The following is a 24,900-nucleotide window of genomic DNA, read 5'->3' as shown; positions in this document are numbered from 1 at the left end:
CAGTATTATTACCATCTCAAAACATTATTTCTGTTTTCTCCCAAGAATTTGTTCCCGAGAATCCTTTAGTTTACATGAATTCTAATATAACTAATAAAATTTCTAAATTTCAGCCTGAACCGTTAACAGAAAATAATTTCATTCAAGATTTGAATCAATTAGCAGATGACTCAATAGATCTCAATTTGTAATAACAATTGTAATAACAGATAATCATAAATTGAATTGTAATTGAGGTCGGCCTAAAAGAATGTGTTTATAAAGTATTTTTTTCGGTATTGCAAAACCGGAAAGTGGGCCGACTGCGACTGTTGTAATTCAGAGCATCGTTAGTCATTTGACAACTATTGTGCGATTACTATTACTTTTATTTTAATAAACTAATTAATTATTCGGCAATACTATTTTATTTTATTCTATTTGTTACTCTCGTAACAACATTAATTATTAAAAATATGATTTCTATATGATGGATAATAGAATAAAAATATAATATTAGTTTCAAATTGTCTAACTTTTTCAATAGTTTCGAAGAAAATGAGTGTCTTATCATAATGAAATTCTCTGAATATATATGAATGATAAATAAATAGAGAGTGAGGGAGGAAATTTTGAAATAATAAATCATTTAATCAAAGACTATGACATATTCCTAATAACAGACTAAGTAAAATTAGTACCTACTATTTTTCTAAAAAGACATAGTTTTAAATAATAGTGTACCTGTAAGTTTCCGACTGTGCAAATGTAATATCAGCATTTGAATGCAATCCAAATAATCTTGGATCATCATTAATAGGTAATGTTCTTATGTAAGTTAAGTATTTATCGTAATCCGCAGAATCTGATAACTGATAATAGAGTGAGTTATTGTCAAAAGTATGATGTTCGTTAAGGACTACTGGACTATAAAAATCCTGAAGTACATTCATTACGCATCGTCTATCCCAATCATCAGTTACACGGCCGCCATAATTTATTTGGCCAGCTGTATATTTGAGTACTTCATAAGGAACAGTCTCATACTCATTGAGAAACATAAAAAGTTGATTTATACATATTTGGAGGTCACCATCTGTGAACTCATAGGCTGTATTAAAGCCCAAAGACCCAAACTTACGGCGTTCTAAGCAAACACCGTGAAACAAACAAAGTGAGAATAAAAGCCTTTTGAAAATGTTCACTTTTTTGTTATCAGAAGAAATATAATTTGCATATTCAACTACCGGTCCCGTAAAAGCTCTTAGAAGATTTGCTTTAACACCTCGTGGTGGTTCAATAGTCATTTTTGATCCATTTTGTAAAATTGATACAGGAAAGGCAGGTGATGGACTTGAAGTCAGCCAAACTCGAAAGTCTTTATGAACTTTATCCGCCGGAATAGTGTCAACTAAATATTCTAACCGTGGCATCCAACTTGGTGATAAATGACAATTCTAAAAAATAATTAATAGCTTTTTAACAAAAACAAAAAGCTAAAATAAGTCTAATTATATATATAAATATATACAATCGAATAGAATTAACTGTCAACTCTTATAACTTTTGTAATGATTAAAATTTTACTGCATTTTTTTTTAACAATTTTATTATTAAAAGCATATGTATTCACTATATAAATAAAAACGTTAAAAATTATTTTTTTTATTGTTAAATATTTTAAAAATGCCTGTTTCAGCAGGGTATTACAAACTATATGCGGCTTACCATGACACCTATAATTTTATCTATAAGAACCCCGAATAAGGAAGGTTCGTCTACGTTAATCGAAGGATTGAAATGACCCAATAACAATGATAACTGAACTACTACTACTAATAATTTATTCAAACAGCAGATAAACTACTTTATTTACAAACCACTCTATGTATTAAATGGCTTATAACTCATTAAGTACATATCCTAAATTTGTAATCGACCCATCAACATTTTTTGCAAGAAAATCGCTATTTTGTGAAAATTAAAAATAACAATTTTCATTTTTTATTAATAAAATACAAAGTTTACTAATTTTCCATATCAATATATATCAATTGTCCATTAGATATATAATTAAAAATATATACATAATTATATAAATATATATATATATATATATATAGGATTTATTCTTTGTAAAAGTTATTATAAAGATTACAACTTAAATCCATATTTGATATCAATTTTTTTAAGGTTATCTTATCAGTTTAATTTTTTAAAAAGAAGAAAAGGCATTTATATATTTAATAAAATTAAAAATTTGACAAATTTTAAAATTCTATAAAAACGTAACTACTGAATTAAAAAAAACAGTATAAAATGTTGAGTTGTCAGTTAGATCTGTTCTACTCTTTATATTTTTGCTACTAACAATTTATCATTATTTGAACACTCACCTGAAAAAATACCCAAGATCCACTAATTATAGCATCTTTAAACATACTTTCTGCAAGAGGTCCTTGACCTTGTCCTAATGATATCGAAAAGAACCGTTTAGTCATTTTCATCTAGAATTTATAAAATAATATAATATATAAAAATATAAAAATATTGTTAAAATAATTTTACAGTATCAGCCAGTTTGTATAAGCCATTAGCAGGATCAGTACCAACGGATAAAATGAATATGAGGGGCATTGTTGGTGATGAATCTTTATACATTTCAGCAAGATCCGATGAATGATGTTCTACAAACTTTTCTCCTAGATTATTTACTAAGAAGTCTTGTAGACCGTTAAGCACTTTATCAGGTCTTAAACATTTTAGTATCATTAAGTAATGGAAATGATCAAATACATATTTCCAAGGCTCTGGTAACGTTTCTCTATTGTAATAATAACAAAATAAAATAAATAATTAAAAATCAATATCAATATTACATTTGATTTTAAAAAATTTATTAAAGTTATTTTGTTGTTAATTTGTATAATTAATATTGATAATAGTTTATGAATAATTTTAATCAATAGTAATATAAATAACATTTATAGGGTTTTGTCTTGTTTTATTCATAATTTTTTTTTTATTATTTTCTTCAAATAAAAAAATATATATATCATCATCATCATATAATTATTTTAGTTATTGAAAAGGTTTTAACAAAAGTAGATCCAGACAAAAATCTTATATAGTTTCATTACTTTCTATTAGGTTCGATGCGAAGCTGAGAAGGTATTAAATTTACTATGATGTGTTTTTAGGGGTGGGTTAAAAATGCTATAACTTATTGAAAAGTGTATGGATCAACATAATTTTTTTATGAGAAATAATATTTTTTAATAATCCCTTTTTCATTCAGGTTATTAAAAAGAAAATAGCAGATCATGTAGCTTATGGAATAAAACACCAATTTTTTAAAATTAAACTCTATCTAAACATTTGCATCGAAGCGTTTTTTTTCATGGTGATTTTAATCACTGTCAGATATCATTATACTTGATCCAACTATCCAACGTCACCACTGTGCTGGATTTTTTTTTTATAGATGTATGATATCATTACCTTTTATGTGGTATATATTTTTTTTAAATATGACCCTTTACCTGTCCACAGGTAGGGATTCAAAAAGACAACTTTTTCACAAAAAATTTTTGAAAATATTCCGGAAAGTCTGACACTTTTATATATATCTTAAATTAAAGCTAATGTAATATACATTATCATAGGAAAAAAAAATGTCGGACTTTATTTTGTCTTCACGGTGAAAATGGCTACCAAATGCTATTTTTGTGTGAAAATTTTCGATTTTGTATTTTACATTTTTAACTTTATTATGCTATAATTATTTGAAAAATGTATGGATCAATACAATTATATCATGAGAAGTAGTATTTATATACATCTTTCATTCGACATACTATTTTTTTAAATCGGACCATTTCCCTATATACGAAGGGGGTTCAAATCTAAAAAATATTGCATCAAACTCTTTAATTTTTATACATGTTTATTATAAAAGTAACAAATATACTACTTTATAATTTTTTACAATTTCTCCGTAAAAATTACAGTATTAAATTATTAAATATTCATTTCATACTATATTTAATTGCTATAATAAATATTTATTCATTAATTATATTTTTAAATCTAAGAACTACTAATCAGAATATAATTAAGGTAATAGGAGTTGATGTTGCTTTTGTAAACACTATAAATTTGCAATGAAGTGTTTCTTATGACTAATTAAAATCACTATCAAATATCATCTATACTCGTCTCAAATATCCCACTTCCATACTGTGCTGCGACCCCACTTTGCTACAGTTTTTTTTTTTAGTGAAATTTTACCTGTGAGGTTCTGCTGAATCTACTATTATTTTATAAAATGATGATTGTTTTGAAAAACTTTCCACGAATTCAACAAAATTTGGAAGTCTTTCTAAAGATTGTATTTCTTTCCATGCTCTATCGCTAAGCCAACTAGAATATGGATTTGGTTTGTCCTAAACAAATATTGATATCAGTTAAGCCATAAATAAAAAACTATGTTTTATTTAATTATAAAATTAGATGTTCTATAATACAACATTTATAGGGCTGCCACCAGACAAGAAAAACGTCCACTCGTTAAAATTGATTGTGCCATCACCAATCATGATACGTATACATATAAGAATGGCAAATTGCATTTTATTACGTTCAAATAGGGAACGACAAACATTTCGAAACAAATTGAATGTAAAATGATCATTTATAATGTTGACACGCGTGTCAATATTTTCTGAAATAGTTAAAAAAATTAGACTCCTACTTTTAAATTTGAATAGATTTTGTTTTCATAAAACTAACCCACTTTATCTGTATCTTGAATACTTGATATAAAAATTCCTATAAACCAATCTAACGAATATTGATACATTGGATCTACAACAGGAAGTTCTGCTAAGCAAAAGTATAGAAGTTGGCCCCTGTTTGCTACTGGTATATAAAGAGCACGTGTTTCATCTATTTCTATTTGTGTTTTTTCTGCAGCTTTGACTTTTTGCTATACGTAAGTTTGATAAAAATTTTTATCTGTTTAAGCAATTGATTAACTTTTTAAATTGTTACCATTATTTCTTGGCTTTTTAATTTGGATGACTCTAACATCATAATTAATCCAATATCATCTACAGGAGACCCTTCGGTTGCAGTTAATCTTTTCAAAATCCTGTCTTGTGTTTCTTTTAACTCAGATTTCATCTGTGCAGTACCTACTACGATTGCTGATCTCATTTCTTCAAGATCTGGTCTTTCTTGCATAACAACAATTGCTAATAACTGATCCAATAGACCAGTAGTTAACAAAGTAAAGTTAACAATAATAACTTTTATAGAAATTTCAGGTAAATAATGTGGATTTGGTAATTTAGTAGTTATGAATAATCGAAAATCTTTGTGGTATGGTACTATAGATTCTCCTATTTTAATCACATTAACATCATTTTGCACAAATATCGACCTTGAAAATAGTGTATCCATCGCGGGATCTAATTCTGTACCAATATTTTCAATCAAACATGTTTTACCACTTCTAAATAATTATTGTAAATTTTTTTCTTTTTTTTTTTTTAATAAAATTATTGATTTCTTATATTGAATTAATTACGATTTTTTTTTACCTTACGGCAGTTTGTAGCTCCTGTAGTAAATTTTTGTCCGATAGTTTGCATATGGCGATTCCATTCATCAAAGTTTTACCCTAAAATTTTATCGTCATATACTTTAATAATTTTATTTTAGATAAGTAGAATGTTACTTAAAGGAAGGTGTGGCTGAGTCGATAACAAAGCAGTGCTTGACGCACACTGCTTCGAGTTCGAAACTCAGTCATGGGCGGCTTTATTTGTCGAGCGAGGAATAAGTTCGGTAATTAGAGTCGCCATTCCTTTTTCCAGTGACATGCACTAACCACCCATCCCAAAATATCAATGGTTAAGAAAATCTACCCTTTGGGAAAGAACGCTATGGGCCTTTAATGGGACTGAGAAACAACAACAACAACAAAAAAAAAAAGAATGTTAATTAACATTTTGAATATTACTAAATTTTTAATCCATTTATTGGCTTGTCCTTGTGGATCTATAACCAACGGCCAACGTTTAGAATTAAACATTAAAATGGCATTTTCTACGCTGAAATCATCTCTTGGTAAACCTGCCATTTGCCATTGTTTTATAATAACTGGTTCTCCTAGTATTGATATAATATTACTATTTTCTGAACGGGGAATATTATATTCATCCATCTTTAGCATCCAGCGTTCTCGTAAAGACTTTCTATATTTGTCGGTGAATGGAGTTAAATATGCAATAGAACCTGCACTTATAAGTATGTCTCCAATTATTGTTACTAAAAATATCTTTTACAACAATATAAGATTAGTCATATTTATTCAGTTAAAAGGTAATATATTACTTTATAGTTAGCTATAAGTTCTATCCAACGTTCTCGTTCGTTGGTAAGACCATCGATTAATCTCAGAGCCCGATCCATTCGGTCTTCACAAAGTTTACCTTTGGCTTCTAGTTTATTTTTCTTGTTCATAGCATCCGTCAATTTTTTTTGCAATAGATCAAGACCATCCATTACATCTTTCATTTGTTGCTGAGCTGAGTTAAGTTCTTCATCAGCAGCTTGCAGTCGTATTTTGGCTTCAGTTAATGCAATCTTTTTCGGCTTAACTTCTTTATTTACAAAATAGTATTTGTAAATAGCATGAACCCAAGAGCACAAGGATGTACATGCTTTTGAAACCTATTTGTAAATATTTTAAAATATATCGTTACAATAAGTTAATGTCAAGCTACTTTACTGTAATAATTTTTTCAGGACTGAAATTTGGATTTTTGATATAAGGTTCTAGTGAGTGTATAAGAGCTTCGCTTATATTTTCTTTGTCATAATTTATCAAAGAATTTAAAAAGCTTGCAGGATCTGATATCATATTTCGACTTGGTTCCCAATAGTCTAATATTTTTTTACCTAGAGCACCACTAGTTATCTTAATAGGTTTGACATTTTTCATAATGCAAATACTCTCCAAAACTAAAACAACACCAGCTGGAGGTTTCTTTAATACTTTAATTTCTGATATATCATTTTTGTTTAAAGACTTGAGACTTTCTTCAGCTTCTAACAGCAATGGTAAAGCTTTATCTAAACAATTAAAATATAATTAATTTTGACAAAAATTGTACTTATTTCTAATAAAATATATCTGCACATAATACTAAACACAAACCTAAATCTCTTTGAGCATCTCTTGCGAGTTCATGTGTTTCTTCCGCTATTTTTATAGCCATTTCTTCTACTTTAGCCACTTCTAATTTTTTCACGCCAGCAATTTCCTGATTTGTAGAAAAAATATCACTATTTTTAATTGGAATATTTCGAATAACTTAATAATAATCTTAAGAATATTTAATTACACTCAATAATATTTACTAAATATAAATTAGTAAAAAATGTTTGAAATTATATATTACTTAGTTCAAAATCTATCTTTAGTTTTAGATATTTTAAATTAAAATATTTAGCTAAATTTTATTTTGTATTTAACTTACTCTATCGGCTTCTATAGTAATAACCATTTTGTCTACTTCATCCTTGGCACCCTCAATAACTGGTTTAATTTCAATTAATTCTGCTTGCATTACTTTAATGTCCTCTGTAGTAGATAACAATTTATTTAGACCAGTTTGAAGTTTATTCATTGATCCAGTTATTTCATTTTTTTTTTCTTGAATCATTTCTATGTAGCATCTTAGTAATTCTAAGTATGAAGTAGGCGTGACATAAATGTGTCTATTTAATTCCTAGAATAAATAATAACAGTTTTATAAATCTTTTATTTAAGATAATAATTAATATAAAATAACTTGTAAATAAATTATGCTTTCATCTATTACACTTTGTTGCATATATTGAAATATATTCACTACATTGTTGAACAATTTTGGACTTGATTTTAAGTCTTCAACATCTGATAAAAAGTGATATGCAACACTCTATTAATTTCAAAATATTTACTGTGGTATTAATATAGAAAAAATTAATGTAATATATAATTTTAAATTGAGTTGATTTACTTTCAGGGCACTTTCCGGCCAATCACTAAACCAATCAATAGTGCAGTTATTGACTAAGGCAGGAAATTGACGCACTCGAGCCCGAAATATATCACCAAGAGGGCTACAAAAATTAAACACAATATAATTGTTGACAATACGAAAACTAGAAGGTGTGGTAGAGATAGGTATCATATTTCAAAAAAATATAATCTACTTTTTATTTAACATTGAGAAATTGTATTAATTGACGATATTTTACTTTTTAAATACAATATTTATAGTAGCTATAAAGAAATTTTTTCTTCACTAGTCATTCAACATTGAACTATAATAAACTTTCATTGAATATAAAAGTATACATCTATTAATAGTCATGAATTATTAAAGTCAAGATTTTTATTTAATGGATAATATAGATTTACCTATGACAATTGGTGACTTACCTTATGCTACACATCAAATATCAATAGAAAACTAGCCGGGAATTGCTTAACTTAAACAAGCAATAATAAAAGTTTGTACATAAAAAAAAATTTATAAGAATAAAATTTTTTTAATCATATCATCAAACTTCAAAATAGGAGTTCTCATTAAAGAAACCTTAAGTTTAAATTTTTTTATTTTCCATAATAAAGGGTTCTAGCTGTACATAGCTAGAACCCTCCTAGAAACATTTTCAGGTTTTAACAAATATAATATTTTAATTTAAAATATTGATATAATCATGTTGTTTTGAAATAATGAATAATTTATATGGCAATTTTATGTATGGACTAGGCTACGCCCTAGACCCGAGGCCCTACGAGCCTTACGGGCCTTCGGCGCGTAAGCCTCTTTAGGCCATGATCATAAGTAGACCACTGATTCCGGTAGGGGTACCCGGCTACGCTGGGCACGATAAGTGTTTTGCAGAAAAAATATTACATAAGAATCAGTGTAACAAAAATATATTAAAAATATTATTATTAAAATCAGGAAAATTCAAAAAGAGAATATAGTAAAATGTATTGGGTATATCGTTGACGTTTGTTAATGAAGTATTCCCTTTAGGCCTAATCAAAAATTATTTTAGGAGGGTATTTAATATTTTTTACTTTGTTAAACATGTAATAGAATTTTTTTTGCTAAAAATCAAAATAATGATTAAAAAATAGGACATTAGGTCCTTATTTATTAGAAGTTTCTTAAAAAAATATTGATAGCGCTGGTTCAAGGGGGCCCATATCTTCCTTAAATACACCCCTGGTATACACAAAAATTATCCAACCTTCGCTAATAATTTTCCCGGAGTCTGGTGATCGAGTACTTTTGTTGAAAAAAATTTTTAAAAATCCGAGCACGCTAAGTAATTTTTTCCAGAAAAGCGTTTTATTCCTTGTTCTATTATATTATGTATGTATATTTATGGAAGGATAATTGGGACATTTGTATTCAGTAGAAGAATTTCTACAAAATTTAATTAAAGTTTTATCAATAATTAAATATTTTTTTTACTTACTTATTTTTATATAAAGTATTTAAACTTTAATTTTTAAAGGATTCAATGTTTTAATTGTATTGGGCTTACGAAATGATAAATCTAGGCTACATAATAAATGGTTATAAATAATAAATTAGTTCTTATATTTTATAAATATAGTAAACCAAACAAATAAACCTAAATGTTTAGTATTAAAAATATAATTTAATTAAAAAAAACTATTTACCTCATTGTAAGAACACAATGTAAAGAATTTTTGACTTGTTTTATGTACAAGCTAAATAAATTTGACTTAGTAGGGAGTAGCCCTAACTCAGTTGCTGGTCCTTTCATATTCTGCATTATTTTATCCATTTCATCACTTTGATAAATATTTGGAATATCTCCAGAATTTAACATATTATTAATATCTTCTAAGAATGATTCTGATTTAATCTAGAAATGTTTTGAATTTATTTGTATGAATCATTAAAATTGTAAATGATTTTATATATTGATAAAATAATATTAAATTTAACTAAAAGAATTTTTTTCATACTTGAGTATCGCAAAATAGAAAAACACTTTCAATTTTATATAATCCAGCCTTAAGCATTAAACTTTTAACATCATCACGAAATTCTATGTTGCCATAATTTTTTGTTAATTGAATTTGGAAAAGATTAAGTTTTGTTATGTATGCAGCGAGTTTAGTGAGACTCTGTCTACCTATTAATTTAAAAAATAAAGTAAGTATTATATATATTCGTTTATTTTTTTATCTTACCTGAACCACCCATTCCTAATAAAAGAGCATTACCAAGTTGTTGTCTTAATATGCGTGAAATTCTACAAATATGTGATACTGCGTCCATAAAAAGTACTAGCTTAAGTATAGACGTACTTTGAGAATTATATTCATATAGTTGAGTCGAAATTATTGTTATGAGCTGGAGAAAATTATAATTAAAGTTATTATTTTATAATAAAAGATAAAAAGTAGTATACAATTTAGTAAATACAAAAGTTGGGAATTTTCGTGCAAAACAAATAGGTTTAATATAGGAGCAAAATAAACAGAATGAAGTATTGTTATAAAATCTGAAAATAGTTAAAATACATATTGTATTAATAAACTTTATCACCTTATCGGAAAAATACTTAAAAAAAAAAAGAAATTTTAAATAAATTAAGATAATAAAAATGTATACTTTATTAAAATCAGTCACTCTTCGATATGATTTAACTCCAACAGAATTTTCAATGAAATCACAAAATATAATTTGTTTAGAAAAAAGATTTTCAATATTTTTTTCAAAATTTTCAGTCATTTTAGTTTTAAGTAAATTCAAAAACCAATTCCTATCTTCATCATTTATTAGTCTATCTTGATATACGCGACAATTTTCATGATACCAAAGTTTTAATAGTTCTTCCGGAGTCTGTTATATATAATTTATTAATATTGAGTTGATTAAAATAATTTTCTTTTTTTAATTTTACTGAAATAACTTCCGGAATCGACATTAAAATTCCTTGAAAAACTTTGCTCAAATCACGTAAATTAAATGTGTAATGAGTTTTTGCAGGTGTAGGTAATAAATCCGATAAAATTGTTTTATAAACATCAAGAGACATTTGAAGAATAGGCTTCCACAAAGTATTGAAATTATCATTTCTTTTAGTCCATGATTGAAGAATTTGGCCAAAAATATTCCACTAATAAAACAAAAAATATTGTATGTAGTTTTAATATTTCTTTATAATCTTACTTGACTGCTCTCTTCCATTTCAGTAAAAGATAAATAATGAAAATGTCTTAATAGTCTTGGTGTTATATTATTACGACCACCGCCAGGTGGTCCCATTGCTGCAATAAAATTAACGTCTATTATTTGCTTCCATTCACCAATATTTTTTCGGTCGTACCATCCTAAAATTTAATATATTAAATATAAGATTTTTCCTAGTGATTAAGATCTAAGATTTTCAAAAATAAAAATTTTACTTAATATTAATTGGATTATTATTTGAATATTTATAAAAAATAAAATTTCCAACCCAACAATGCTAGTAATTTATCTTTATATTTATTAATTATCTATAAAATCTTTGTAGTACTTAATATAACTTGAACATAATAATATTTCCAATATTCATAAATCAGTTACTAACTTATTATAATAACTTTTTATTATATTATATTTTTACTAATTAACTAACCACCGAAGTCCATCCATTGCCTAATGAGTTCAATAGGAGGTTGAGCCCCATATGCTTCAAGAGCTGGCATGTTAAAATCATCTATAAATAGGATTAATTTCTTTAAAATCGGAGGGCCAAAAACTCCTTTACGTCGTCTATCAAGCTTCGAATCAATTATATCTTGAGTTTGATTAGCTGAAGTTCGAGCAGAAAAATTTATAAAATCTGATAGATATTTTTTTGGCATACTAGTAGAAAGTTTAGACATGATAGTGAGAGTTTTTCCTGTGCCAGTTGGACCAATATTTAAAACATTATGTCCACTCGTTAAAAGCATTTCTATTATACTTGATGATCGTACATTATCAATAGTAGGTATTTCAATTTCTTAATTTAATAATAATACATGTATATTTCTTTCAATTTTTTTCTTTAGATAGATAATTAATACCTGAATAAGTAGTTTCTTCGGTAATTTCAAAATTTTCAATATTGGTCATCCAATTAACCCATTTTGGTGGTGCGGGTTCTCCATCGTCAGTTGGTATAGAAAATCCACCATCGTGTAGCCTTAATAAAAATTAGAATGTTTTTCATGTAATTAACCTAGTTATCTTGACAGTAAAATTTTTGATGTTTAGAGTTTAAGTGAATTTATCAATTAATATTGATAATGTACAAGTTAATTACAATGATCAACAATTTTTTTGGAGTATTGATGATTGCAATTTTTTACTAATGAGTTGGACTTATACAAAGTACGAATAAATATCATAGAGAAAATTACACATATTTTATGAAATAAATTGTTATTAATTATACTTGTAATCATATACAAGGCCTTCGATCGGGAATTTAAATGGATGATCATTATTGATCATTCGTTTTCTTAACCAATTTGAAAAAATCGCTCGAGAATTTTGATCACATGTTACTCCAATACTCCAAATAACTGAAAAAACTATCCAACATGGTAACAAATTTGGCATAAGTGCTAAAAATGGTGTCGTCGGTAAAGGTTTGCCTTCGAAATTAACTATTGGTCTAAGCATGATTGAAATCATATTCAAACATGAAGTAAGAAGTGATGATTGAATTGATGGAATTATTTCTCTAAGATTTTTACGAACTACATCTAATGCAGGTATAACATAAATTTCGATAAGATTCAAAATATTGTCTTTTAATGGAAGAGCAGCCTGTAACATACAGTTTTAAATAGTAAAAATAATGACACACACACACACGCATATATATACTTTTGGTAACTTCTTAATCCAACAGTTAATAAACGGGTTTAAGCCCAAAACAGCTGGTTCTAAATAAACCATTCCACATCGTGAAACTGTTGCTGGACTTGCAACTGCGAGGTCTTCAACTTCAAATATCATCGTTTGATTATCAGTTACTTTCATAATTTCTCCGCTACTTAAACACAGTTTTTTATTATCATCCAAAACTGAATTCATATTTTCAATCCAAATTGCATCTACAGGTCCATCAAATATATACCAACGATTATCTTTGTCTTTTGCTGAGATACCTTGGCGAACCAAATATGATAAAATACCATCAGTCCTACCGTTAAATTAATATTTGTTTAGCAATATGTAAAAATATATGTATTTATAAAGTCTTACCACTCATGGGTCAAAATATCAAATTCGCCATAAAGCTGACCCATCGTAATTGATTTTGGGTTAAGAACAAACAAGTGAACAGTATTGTATAAAACTCCACTAGGCGTTAAAATTCCTTTTAATCTTGTGATTGCATCTTTCAGTATTTCATAGCACTATATAACACATAAAATTAATTTCAGTTTACGTATATATAATATTTTTTAATAAAATAGAGTATTTTATTTATGTCAAACTTGATAGTACCTTTGTTTTTCCTGAACCAGTTGGTCCAATTAACATTAAACCATGTCTTACTACTGTAGTTTCATAAAGCTGAATAACTTTTTTTATGTAATCTGTAATCAAATTTTATACGAAGAGTATAAATATAGAGCACACGATAATATTTAGATTATCTTACCATCAACATCCTCTAGATCCAGATTTAAAATAACATATCTGATTGATTTTTCCAATAACCCATAATCAATTTCTTGTTGCGTCATTTGTGGAAATAGATCAGAAGTTATACCTTTGGAATTCCAAATGCAAGTTATCATCAAGAGGTAACAAATCATTATATATATATATATATTTATAAAGTAAATAATTACCGTTAAATAATTTTAAGTCATCTTTTAAGAATTTTGGAACATTGACATCTCTTAATGCCCGTAAAACAATTTGCTGTTCATTCATTTCTGGATTTTCCCTTCTTAAATTTCCAGCTACAATTATTACAGTTTTTACAGCACGCATTCCAAAGTCGTAGTGATCCTATTGATAAAGATGAAAAACTTATTTTTTTTTTTAATATGAAATAATTTTAGTATCTTCGATTAACAATTAAAATATACCTAAAAACTCATCAGAAAAATAATTATCTAGCTATAAAAATGCTATCCAGACTAATTTAACTCTAGAATCCTAGATTTAATCTTTTATTTAGAACAGACAATAATAATTTAAATTAAACGATATCATACAAACAACTTCCTTACTTGACTACTAAGTTGCTCAGAACTAAGCTTAAACGTAGTTGTAATTTTGCCACCTAATTGTTTTGCATCATTGAAACCATAGGAAAATAAATAAATTTCAGCAATTAATGTGTAATCAGGAACCATCATAGCAACTGGACGAAATAGTGCTTTTAAATTATCGGGTAATTCAGTTCTACCTGCATAACCAGGGTTCATTGTAATAAAAACAGCGCATGATTCTTTTAGCGTGATTTCTGATAATTCAAACATAAATCTGAAGAATAGTTAGTGTAAATTTTTTTATAACTTTAATCTATTTTTTTTTAAATTAACCTATCTTGTCGAGCCATCAAAGCTTTTTGTATCGTGGTAAGTTGTTGTGCGATAACAGAGAGTACTTCAATATCTATTCTGTTAAATTCATCAAAGCATGCCCAAGCCCCTGAGCTAAAAATTTATTAGTTATGCTAATTTTTATAAGAACTATTTTATTTTTTTATTTACCTTGCTAATCCCTTAAAAAATTTACCCATAGCTTTAAAATCTAACTGATCTGAACAGTTGAATACAACACATTGTATAGCTAAAGCTTTGGCCAAATCCTAGATAAATAATTTAATATAGTTAAAATTTACTTGTTTATTACTTCGTTAAATACTTTAGTTGTTTCTGTTTTGCCTGTACCAGCTGGTCCAGCAGGTGCACCTCCAAATTTTAAATGTAAAGCGCCAGTTAGCGTTAGATAACAGCGATCTGTAAGTGGTGTAATGACCAAACGATCAGAGTTTCCTAAATATTCATACTCATAGGGAAATTGAGCATTAACCGCCTTAACAACTTCTCCGATATCATCTAACCAATAATATCTGTGAAATAACTACACATTTTACAAATTTGTTTTATTTTCACCTAATTTTAATCTTCGATTAACCTTAATTGTTTAATCCAATTAAAATCATTAATATTTTTTATGTTCAGCGTTATTAAATTTGACAATACGTCTCTTGCATGCACATCAATCACTATAAGAGCAGATAAAATTTGACGTTCTAAACTAGTCAAAGAACCAATTACTAACGTTCTTAATCCTGTTAACTATAAAACTGTACATAAGTAACTAATAAAAAAATGTGAATTTTTTGTAAAATTATACTTGTGATAACACGGTTTCGTAATATTTTTTCAATTTGTTGGTTTTAATACTATTTTCAACATGGGCTGTCCAAGAAGTTTGAGAAACCCCAATCACGACTTGACCTGGCCATTGAAATACCCATTTATTTCTAGGTGTAATTTCAACTTTTGACAAAGAGGCCTTGAATGCGTCTTTTATAGTATTTCTCATGGTCTTTTCAACTTCTAGTAACCAATACTCTACAGTACCTTTGGGGTATATTGATGGATTTAGTTTAACACTTTCACCATCTCCAGAGTACATAGCAGTGATTTTTAAATCATGTTCAAAATCAAGCTAAACAAATTCAACCATACAATTATTCCAAATATAGTAGTATTAATTTTTATACCATTTAACCTTGAAAATATTTTCAAAACATTTTTTTAAAAATGGTTGTACTGCTAAAGGATTTTTTGCGTGTGCCAATATTTCTAGTAGTTCATCATCACTAAGAAAGTAAAATCTTGGAAACACCGATCTTTTTATCTCTAAATAATCAGAGAGGCCTTTTTGGACTGTAGTTAGTTGAACATTGCCATCAATCAGAGTATTTAACAACCGTTTATCAGGACATGTATACATTAACTAAAAAAAAAATTATGTCAAAAAAATATATTGACCATTCTTTGTACATAATTACATAGATCTTTTCTAAAGCTGATTTCATTATTCTTTTCCAAATTCGTTCAAATCGACTGAATTTTTTTTCTTCAATTGGCAATTGTTCTTTAATATCTGGACTAGCAAATATTGGCTGTAAATATATCCATTGTCTAAATAAAACATATTTTTTTGAAAAAATATTTACTAAAATAATGCAATATAATATAAAGAATTAAAATTTCCAACAAAACAAAAATCGTTCAAAATTATTGTTAGAGTAACACTATTAGAGAAATATTGATACTTTTGACATTCACTCCAGGCTTCAATAACATCTCTTGATAGTCTTAAATCAAATTCCCAATTAGTTAATTCTTCTTCGAAAACTCCTTTAAAAGGGCTAAACGATAACTGTTGTGTCAGAAGTATATGATCATCAAGCATTTGAAGCTCATCATCCGGTATTTTAATTATGTAAGTTCCTGTATCTTTATGTTGTTGCAATTTTAATTTAACGTTTTCCCATTCTTTTTTCATTTTCTCTAAAGCTTTTTCTATAGAAAATTCTTTAGAAGCATTATCGGAAATTTCTTTTAGTTCATCAGCATATTTTCCGATGCCCAAAGCCAAACATTTTTCAAAATTTAATATTGGTGACATAACAATTTCAACACCTGATAATTTAAGTTATGTTTTTAATATATACCTAAAATTAAAACTAGGAAAATTACCAGTTTTTTTAGTTAATAATTCCCAATGTCTTTGTCTCAATCCTGGAGATAATAAATCTTTTAATAATTGGATTTTTGGCTTAAAATCTTCTATTTTTCCTTTAATTTCATTTGCAACATTTAAAGCTCCTAAAATATGCTATAAAATGAATTATTGAAGAATAAATAATTAAATATTATTCAAACCTGGAATCTCAGAAAATTGCTTGTGGCACTTGGTTATAACTTTATAAAAATCATTCCACATAGGTTCTACAGAATCTCCAACAATATTCGATAAAGGATTTTGTAGCCAAGCGGTTTGCATTCTAAGAAAGTCGGCAGCATTTACCCATAAATCTTTATATGGCTCAAATTCTTTTACCAATTTTTTAACATTATCAAATGGAGTAATCTATTAAAATATAAAAATTATTACAAAAATATTAATGTATTTTAAATAGATAAGTATTTTTTCAAAAAAAAAAAAAAAAAAAAAAAGATATCCACCAAAAAACAAAATAATTTGTACAATTATAGATTTTAAGGTCGAGCTTTAAACTACCCATTGCACTAGGATCTCCAGATTTCGTGCATTTAATTGAAATTAATCCAGTACTCCATTTTTTTCTGTGTTTTAGGAAAAATAGATAAGTAATCGATCATTTTAGTGAAGGATTTTTAAAAATCGATTCTTTTTAAGAATATACAGTGATTGATTTATCTTTGATCATATTGTAGAAATATGATCGAACTAAGAAAACGACTGGTCTATAACAACTTTTGAACCATTATTTTGTAAATTATTACATTTTTAAATGTAGATTTTAGACATGATGCGGGTTATGATATTTTAACCATTACGCTTCACTTTTCAGCACCCCTCCTTCCATCCAGGTTTAAAGATGTTTTGACTACTGAATAACTGGTTCAAATTTTTATTGACCAGTTATTTCCTTAGTTAGATCATTTTTTAACTTTGAAAGTAATAATAAAATATATTTATCCGATGAAAAAAAAACGGTTAGATGTTGTAGTCATTCTATAAGTTTCATAGAATTTTTGTAAATTATAATATTTTAATGATTGGCGTTTTCAAATGTAATGGATATGTCAGTGACCTCTTGGGAGGTATGAGATATTTTATAATTCAGCGGTTCTTAAACGAAAAATAAATCTATTAGTATTTTTATAAAGTAGAGAGGTCTAGTAGTCAATGTTGTAATTTAAATTATAACAATAATGAAAGTATATCTGTTTACTTCATATATTTTTATTATACATTTTATTCTACTACTAGAAATATTATCATGCTTGTATTAATTACAAAGTCTTGTATTCGAGTTATTTAACCTATATCTCCATTATTCGGTCGTATTTCGCCTTCACTACAAGACCTAAGGTTAACTCTAGCTTAAACATTGTTCCAGAACAAATAAATATTAAATTATTAACGGACTCTTCAAAACGCAACAGTAGACTTACATAGGAAAAGGGATTGATCTAAAAAATATTTGACCACTTTGAAATTGAGAATTAGTTAATACTTAAATAACCCCAAAAAAATTCTTAAAACTATTATTATTATAGGCGAAATTTAGTGGTCAATGATAAATCACTCTTTACACATTCACAACATGTATATATATTACATTGAAATCATCATGTACTTAAGCAAATAGTTTTTTTTTAACATTTAAAAATGTATGTTATTTTAGATTCACACACTATATGTGTGAATCTTTAAAAATTTTAATCAATCTTAAAAAATCATAGTGTTATTTTAAGGATGATACCCATACATATTTTCATAAAAATGGACAAATTAAAATTTGATTTATTTTTATAAAACTTGTAAGGGCTCGATCCTGGCGTAATGTATAAAAACGTATGTTTCGTCACACGGGGTACTTGGTTCGATTCCCAAGGTGCCAATGAGATTTTTCTTGTGATATTATTTTTAGTGGTGTCTGGTCTCTGGTGCAAACCAACCAAGGGAAGTTAAATAGGAACCTATAAGTCATTTTTACTGTTAATTGATAAATTATTTAAATAAAATTGGGACTAGCCGATAACCAGTTTTATGTAATTATTGATTTATTATCATTTTTATTTATAGACTAGAAGGGTGCGCAACATTGAAGAATTTTTATCTGTGCATCAACGTGAAAAAAAAGCTTCACTTAATACTCCAATACACTTAATACTTTATTTTTCTAAATCTTCAAATGCTAATGTCTCAAGAAGTAATATTGCAAAACAGTTTATCGACCAATCAAAATTTTATTTAGACCATTCTTCATTTAATAGTAAAAAAATAACAATATGTTCTCATTTAACTTTCGAAAGTTACCCTTATAATCAAAGTATAGGTACCATTTTTAGCTTCGATGTCAAGCTGAGAAGGTATTAATTTTACTATGATGTGTTTTTTTTTTTTATGTGTCATTTACCACTTTTTCTCAGCTCTCACCAAATCGATTTCTTTCAACAATATGTCTAAAGATCACAAATCTAGTATCTAGTCGAAGACATTACCCCCAAAAGATAAAAAAATTTCTCTCGTTCTACGTAAATGGGGGAAATCTTCAAAAAAGTTACAAATTAAAAAATCGCTAATTTTCGACATTTTTTCAATTTTTTTTACTTAAAACTGCCATAACTTCTTTTAAAAATGACCAAATCTTTATAACTTTTTTTATAGATGTCTTTAACTATCATTTGGTATATTTTTTTTTATAAATTTGATTCTTTAACTTCCCACAGGGGGGGATTCAAAATGACAACTTCTTCAACTTTATTTTTGAAAATGTTTCGGAATATTGACACTTTTATATATATCTTAAATTGAAGCTTATGTAATATACTTTATTATGGAAAATAAAAATTTCGGACTTTATTTTGTCTTCACAGTGAAAATGGCTACCGTATGCTATTTTTAAAAATTCTCGATTTTATATTTTACATTTTTAACTTTAAAATGCTATAACTTTTTAAAAACCCAGCAAAGGGGGATCGTGCCACAGTGGTGACGTTGCATAGTTGGATATATCTTAAATTGAAGCTTATGTAATATAATTTATTATGAAAGAAAAATTTTCGGAGTTTTATCTATTACCTTTTCCCAAATTTTCATACTATGACTCATAGCTTTAGGCCTCTATAATTTCCACACGCTTGTATGTTTCCTTTATATTTAAATATTGGAACCATAATACTATTCCTCCATTCATTTGGATTTTTCCCTTCTAATAAGATTTTATTTAAAAGTTCCTTCAAGCACCATATGCTAACACCGTCTAATATTTTCCATACTTCTGCTGGCACTTCATGTGGTCCTACTGCTTTATTCTTTTTCATTGATGCCACAGTCTCCCATACCTCTTTCTCACTAATTAAATCTACCAGTTCCTTATTCTACGAGATATCCTCTAATGTTTCTTTTGGGTACTCCTCATTCAATAATTTTTCAAAATACTATTTCCACCTTTTTTTCACATCATCATCACTCGAGAGTACTTTATTATCAACATTTTTTATACACCTTATATAATGATAATCTTTAGACCTTTTCTCTCTTATCTTTGCAAGTCTATAAATTTCTATCTCGTCTTCCTTTTTTCCTAACCTATCATACAACTCATCATACCTCTTAAACTTCACCTTATTTACTGCACACTTGACTCTTTGCACAAGCATTTATACTCCATCCAGTCTTCTCTTCTTTTTTGCTCTTCTGCCAAACTTTGAATTGCTTTTTCTTACTTTCTATGATTTTTTGAACGTCCTCATCCTACCACCAGGTTTCCTTGTTTCTTGACATTCTACTACTACTCTCACCAATAATCTCCTTTGTAGTAATCTTTACACAACTAGCAAATCTATTCCACATATCATTTATGTCTCTCTCGACATTCCACACCGCCCACTCTTTTTAATTTTATTTATGAAAAAATCTTTATCAAAAGTCTTTGTATAGAATTAATAATTAATTAATTTATAAATAATATTAAAGCTCTAATAATGATTTATAAATAACTCGCTTGATGTCCAAAAAGTCTTTGTCGTTGATTTAAGGTTTGACCAAATTTTTGAAGTTCTTTTATCATATTCCAGTTTTTGTTAACGTCTACTGCAATTTCAAAAACTTTGACCAAACTATCCTCTAGTGTAAGCTTTAAAATATTGCTGGTAATGAATTCCACTTTATTTTGTAAATTTAATTCGTCTTCAAATTGAATTTTTTCAAATTTTTCTGTATCTATAATTAATTTTTGTAAGGTTTCTTTAATTTTTAATTCTAATTTATAGGGCCATATTATTGCTTCCCATTTAATGTCAGACTGCTCTTTATCAATCACCCACCAAAATATATCTAACATTTCTATTTCCTAAAATTAAATAACTAAGTGAGTTCGCGTTGACTTAATTATTTATAATTATTCAAATAATAATACCAAAACATAACGTTGTACAATATCTGATTGGTTTTTCAATAAAAAAGGTATAGTTTCAATCCATTCTTTTATTTCAAATACCTGTTCAATTGATACTGGATTTTCTCCTAATTTTAAATTAATACCTCTATACTCTTCACAAGAAATTTCTAGTTTTTCTGTTGTGAGATTTGCGAATGTTTTCATAATCAAATGGGCCAATTGTCGACATTTATCAATTAATGATTGTTTTAATGTTTCAACATTAATAAAAAACAGACCAATTGTTATATTTGAAGGAAGCGTTTTTTTTAAATTAGCTTTCATTCTTAAATGCATTGATATTTCTTCTTTAACTTGACTAGGATAAGGATTGCCTTCAAAAAATGTCCTAAACAATTAAAATATTTAAGTATGTAAAATTTTATTAACTACCTTATTTTCTTACTGGGTATACAACTGAACGTTGGTGTTGAATAATGGTAAATAAACTAAATATTCCTTACAATACGCTTTTAATGGTATTATAGCCAACCGAATACAATTTTGAACAATTATTTCTTGTTCTACGATTTCTTTTTCAAGTACACCAATTGAAGTTAAATTCATTTTATCGAAAAATTTCATGTTAGTTAGTAAACTTCTATAAAATATTGGTACATTGTGGCTTTGTATTATTCCATTTCTGAACATATTCACCACAACTGACTGTAAAATTAATAAACTTAAAATCATAGGTTTAGGGTTAAAACTAAAAATTGAATAAAAGGTGGAAAAACTGCAACGGCTGATTTTTAATGTATAATATAGAAACGAAAAATTATATACTTATACTAACATATTGAAAAAAATAGATGTTCTACTAACTAATTATATAAGATAACCTACACTTACCTTATGAACCCTTCTTCTTTTCTTTAACGCAAAACCACGAATTTCTCAAAATTAATCAAAAGATTGAAAAAAAATATAAAAATTTAAATAGGATATAATAAAAAGTTTCTTAATATAATATTATTTCGAAAAAAAAATCGCCATTTCTTTATTCCATAATACTTAAAATGTGTGTAAATATTGTAAGTATACATTTCTTAACAAAAAAAAGACTTTAAAAGTCGGGATATGCGTTTTTGTCATAGAAGCGACGATATGCTTTTCAATTTGTGATTTTATAATTTTTCCACTTTTACTGATAATTTTTTTTATTTTTTTAGGTTATTAAAAATTTAAAAATTCAATAATATTTACATTTATCAAGAACATTTACATAAGACAACAATTATGAATGCTACTGTTGTTTTTAAATAATATTATTCAAAGTATGAATAAAAAGAATGAAAGAATGCTTAAGGAGAGATAGTCACTATATTAACAAAATTAAAATAAATATATGCTTGTATAATAATATGCTATTATTAAGCAGATATACACTTCATTATTTTTAAAATATATATTATTTATATACTTATCAGCAAAATGATGACATACAAACAAACCTCAAATTTATCAGGATCAGTAGAATAAAATGACTCAGATTCGTTCATACTTAGTACAAGATAAAATATCGGTTCTTCATTCCATTCAAAAGGCGATTTTAAAAATTCATTTCCCCAAACAAAATTTTCATTAATTCCTTTTATTTTCTTACATGGTCTTTCAATTAAACGAGCATAACTTCTTGCTGATTTGAGTACAATGTCTCTCAAATAACTCTATGATTATTAAACTCCGTTTTAAATAATTAAGTTAATTATATAGCATTATTTTTCATAAATAATTTTATATTCATTGTAAGTATAATATAATATGCCTACTTGCATTATAAATTGAAGGAGCTTCATTAATTTTCGAAGTTTTGATACTTTATAAACATTATAGTTAGTTTGATAAATATCGAACCATCCACGATTAACGTCACTCAAAGCAAAATAACACTTACTCACAACTCCTTCAATCCAGACATCTTTAAGCCAATCTATAGTCTAATTTGAAAATGTTTTTTACAATTAATAATATTAAATTCAGAATTAGTCCAAGATGTAATAATATAGACATTAGTTAATACAATACTAATTTCGATAAATTTAGTTAAATATAAACTTGAAACTCTAGAACTTTGTATTAATTGCAAAATTTGGATTCTTCCTTTATTTTTTTATACAAAATATTTCACTAGGTTTTTAAACCTTTAATAAGTTTATTATTAATATTAATAATTATTGTGTATACCAGTGGCGTATTTAAGGAGGAATGGAAGTGAATACCCTGCTTAGACCAGTGATATTAAATTACCAAAATAAAAATAATTAAAAACCGTCTTAAATTGATTTTTGAATACGCTTCTGATAAATATCTAGTAAACAAACGTCAAATGTTAAATGAATATAATTCACTTAATTTTTTTACACCTGACATCATACTTAAATATGTAATTTAATTATACGATTCATTTATTTATATATATTATTAATTAACACTTTATTATAATATAAAAAAACCTAACCAACAATTTTTATAATTTATAGGCTATATCTATATAATAAAATTCAAATTTTAAATATTTTCTTTTGTAATAAAAAAAACTAGAACAAGGGGGTCGCAGCACAGTGGTGACGTGGCATAGTTGGATCAAGTATAATGATATCTGACAGTGATTAAAATCACTATAAACAAAAAACGCTTCGATGCAAATCTTTAGATAGTGTTTAATTTTAAAAAATTGGTGTATTATTCCAAAAGCTACATGATCTGCTAGTTCCTTATTAATATCTTGATTAAGATAATGTATGTCGAATGAATAAGGGATTATTAAAAGATATTATTTCTCATAAAAAAATTGTGTTGATCCATATACTTTTCAAATAGTTATAGCATAATAAAATTAAAAATGTAAAATAGAAAATTGAAAATTTTCACACAATAATAGCATTCGGTAGCCATTTTCACCGTGAAGACAAAATAAAGTCCGAAATTTTTTTTTTGCATAATAAAGTAAATCACATTAGCTTTAATTTAAGATATATATAAAAGTGTCAGTATTTACGGAACACTTTCAAAATTTAAGTTGAAAAAGTAAATTCTTTGTGAAAAAGTAAACTCTTTGTGAAAAAGTTGTCATTTTAAATCCCCCCCTGTGGGCAGGTAAAGGGTCGGATATAAAAAAAAAATATACGAAATGATAGGTGAAGACTTCAAGCATTTGTAAAAAAAAAATTATATTGATCCATACATTTTGAGTTTCGATGCGAAGCTGAAAAGGTATTAATTTTATTATGATGTGTTTTTTTTTTTTATGTGTCATTTACCACTTTTTCTCAGCTCTCACCAAACCGATTTCTTTCAACGATACGTCAAAAGATCACAAATTGTATCTAGTTGAAGACATTACCCTTAAAAATTGAAAAAATTTCTCTCGTTTCCCATAAATGTGGGAAACCTCCAAAAAAATTACAAATTTAAAATTCGCTAATTTTTGAAATTTTTTCAATTTTTTTTACTAAAAGCTGCCGTAACTTTTTCAAAAATGTACATCAATATAATTGTTTCTTTTATAGATATTTGATGTTTTTACCTATCATTTGGTATATTTTTTTTGTAAATTTGACCCTTTATCTGCCACAGGGGGGAATTGAATATTTTTTTTTTTTTTTTTTTTTTTTTTCCCTTTTTTTT

At 26.8% G+C, this 24,900-nt stretch overlaps 1 protein-coding gene across 1 annotated transcript in view; it reads right to left on the bottom strand.

Moving 5' to 3' along the window:
- LOC126897619 (dynein axonemal heavy chain 1-like) overlaps window positions 1-24,900 on the bottom strand; it is a 38,505-nt gene that overhangs the window by 11,999 nt on the left and 1,606 nt on the right. Inside the window, exons 2-46 of the mRNA XM_050671350.1 lie at window positions 23,043-23,210; window positions 22,725-22,940; window positions 21,677-21,936; window positions 21,250-21,619; window positions 20,836-21,183; window positions 17,000-17,207; window positions 16,814-16,942; window positions 16,387-16,756; window positions 16,120-16,252; window positions 15,837-16,064; window positions 15,456-15,773; window positions 15,234-15,397; window positions 14,961-15,168; window positions 14,807-14,904; window positions 14,636-14,749; window positions 14,321-14,576; window positions 13,934-14,096; window positions 13,741-13,851; window positions 13,584-13,675; window positions 13,338-13,492; window positions 12,957-13,275; window positions 12,520-12,896; window positions 12,149-12,267; window positions 11,716-12,084; window positions 11,265-11,425; window positions 10,996-11,211; window positions 10,704-10,934; window positions 10,280-10,442; window positions 10,052-10,221; window positions 9,740-9,948; window positions 8,052-8,154; window positions 7,842-7,970; window positions 7,527-7,778; window positions 7,205-7,310; window positions 6,776-7,119; window positions 6,379-6,717; window positions 6,005-6,322; window positions 5,583-5,662; window positions 5,032-5,494; window positions 4,771-4,966; window positions 4,506-4,702; window positions 4,270-4,424; window positions 2,548-2,803; window positions 2,376-2,486; window positions 724-1,436 (exon numbers count right to left, since the gene is read on the bottom strand). Of these exons, the coding sequence (XP_050527307.1) occupies window positions 724-1,436; window positions 2,376-2,486; window positions 2,548-2,803; window positions 4,270-4,424; window positions 4,506-4,702; window positions 4,771-4,966; window positions 5,032-5,494; window positions 5,583-5,662; window positions 6,005-6,322; window positions 6,379-6,717; window positions 6,776-7,119; window positions 7,205-7,310; window positions 7,527-7,778; window positions 7,842-7,970; window positions 8,052-8,154; window positions 9,740-9,948; window positions 10,052-10,221; window positions 10,280-10,442; window positions 10,704-10,934; window positions 10,996-11,211; window positions 11,265-11,425; window positions 11,716-12,084; window positions 12,149-12,267; window positions 12,520-12,896; window positions 12,957-13,275; window positions 13,338-13,492; window positions 13,584-13,675; window positions 13,741-13,851; window positions 13,934-14,096; window positions 14,321-14,576; window positions 14,636-14,749; window positions 14,807-14,904; window positions 14,961-15,168; window positions 15,234-15,397; window positions 15,456-15,773; window positions 15,837-16,064; window positions 16,120-16,252; window positions 16,387-16,756; window positions 16,814-16,942; window positions 17,000-17,207; window positions 20,836-21,183; window positions 21,250-21,619; window positions 21,677-21,936; window positions 22,725-22,940; window positions 23,043-23,210 (10,205 nt within the window). The remainder of the gene's footprint in view (window positions 1-723; window positions 1,437-2,375; window positions 2,487-2,547; window positions 2,804-4,269; window positions 4,425-4,505; window positions 4,703-4,770; window positions 4,967-5,031; window positions 5,495-5,582; window positions 5,663-6,004; window positions 6,323-6,378; window positions 6,718-6,775; window positions 7,120-7,204; window positions 7,311-7,526; window positions 7,779-7,841; window positions 7,971-8,051; window positions 8,155-9,739; window positions 9,949-10,051; window positions 10,222-10,279; window positions 10,443-10,703; window positions 10,935-10,995; window positions 11,212-11,264; window positions 11,426-11,715; window positions 12,085-12,148; window positions 12,268-12,519; window positions 12,897-12,956; window positions 13,276-13,337; window positions 13,493-13,583; window positions 13,676-13,740; window positions 13,852-13,933; window positions 14,097-14,320; window positions 14,577-14,635; window positions 14,750-14,806; window positions 14,905-14,960; window positions 15,169-15,233; window positions 15,398-15,455; window positions 15,774-15,836; window positions 16,065-16,119; window positions 16,253-16,386; window positions 16,757-16,813; window positions 16,943-16,999; window positions 17,208-20,835; window positions 21,184-21,249; window positions 21,620-21,676; window positions 21,937-22,724; window positions 22,941-23,042; window positions 23,211-24,900) is intronic.

This window comes from Daktulosphaira vitifoliae, unplaced genomic scaffold (genome assembly GCF_025091365.1).
Source record: "Daktulosphaira vitifoliae isolate Bord-2020 unplaced genomic scaffold, ASM2509136v1 Scaffold_2, whole genome shotgun sequence".
Lineage (NCBI taxonomy): Eukaryota > Metazoa > Arthropoda > Insecta > Hemiptera > Phylloxeridae > Daktulosphaira > Daktulosphaira vitifoliae.
Note: the sequence above shows the minus strand (reverse complement) of the source record. Positions and strands in the feature narration are given on the sequence as shown.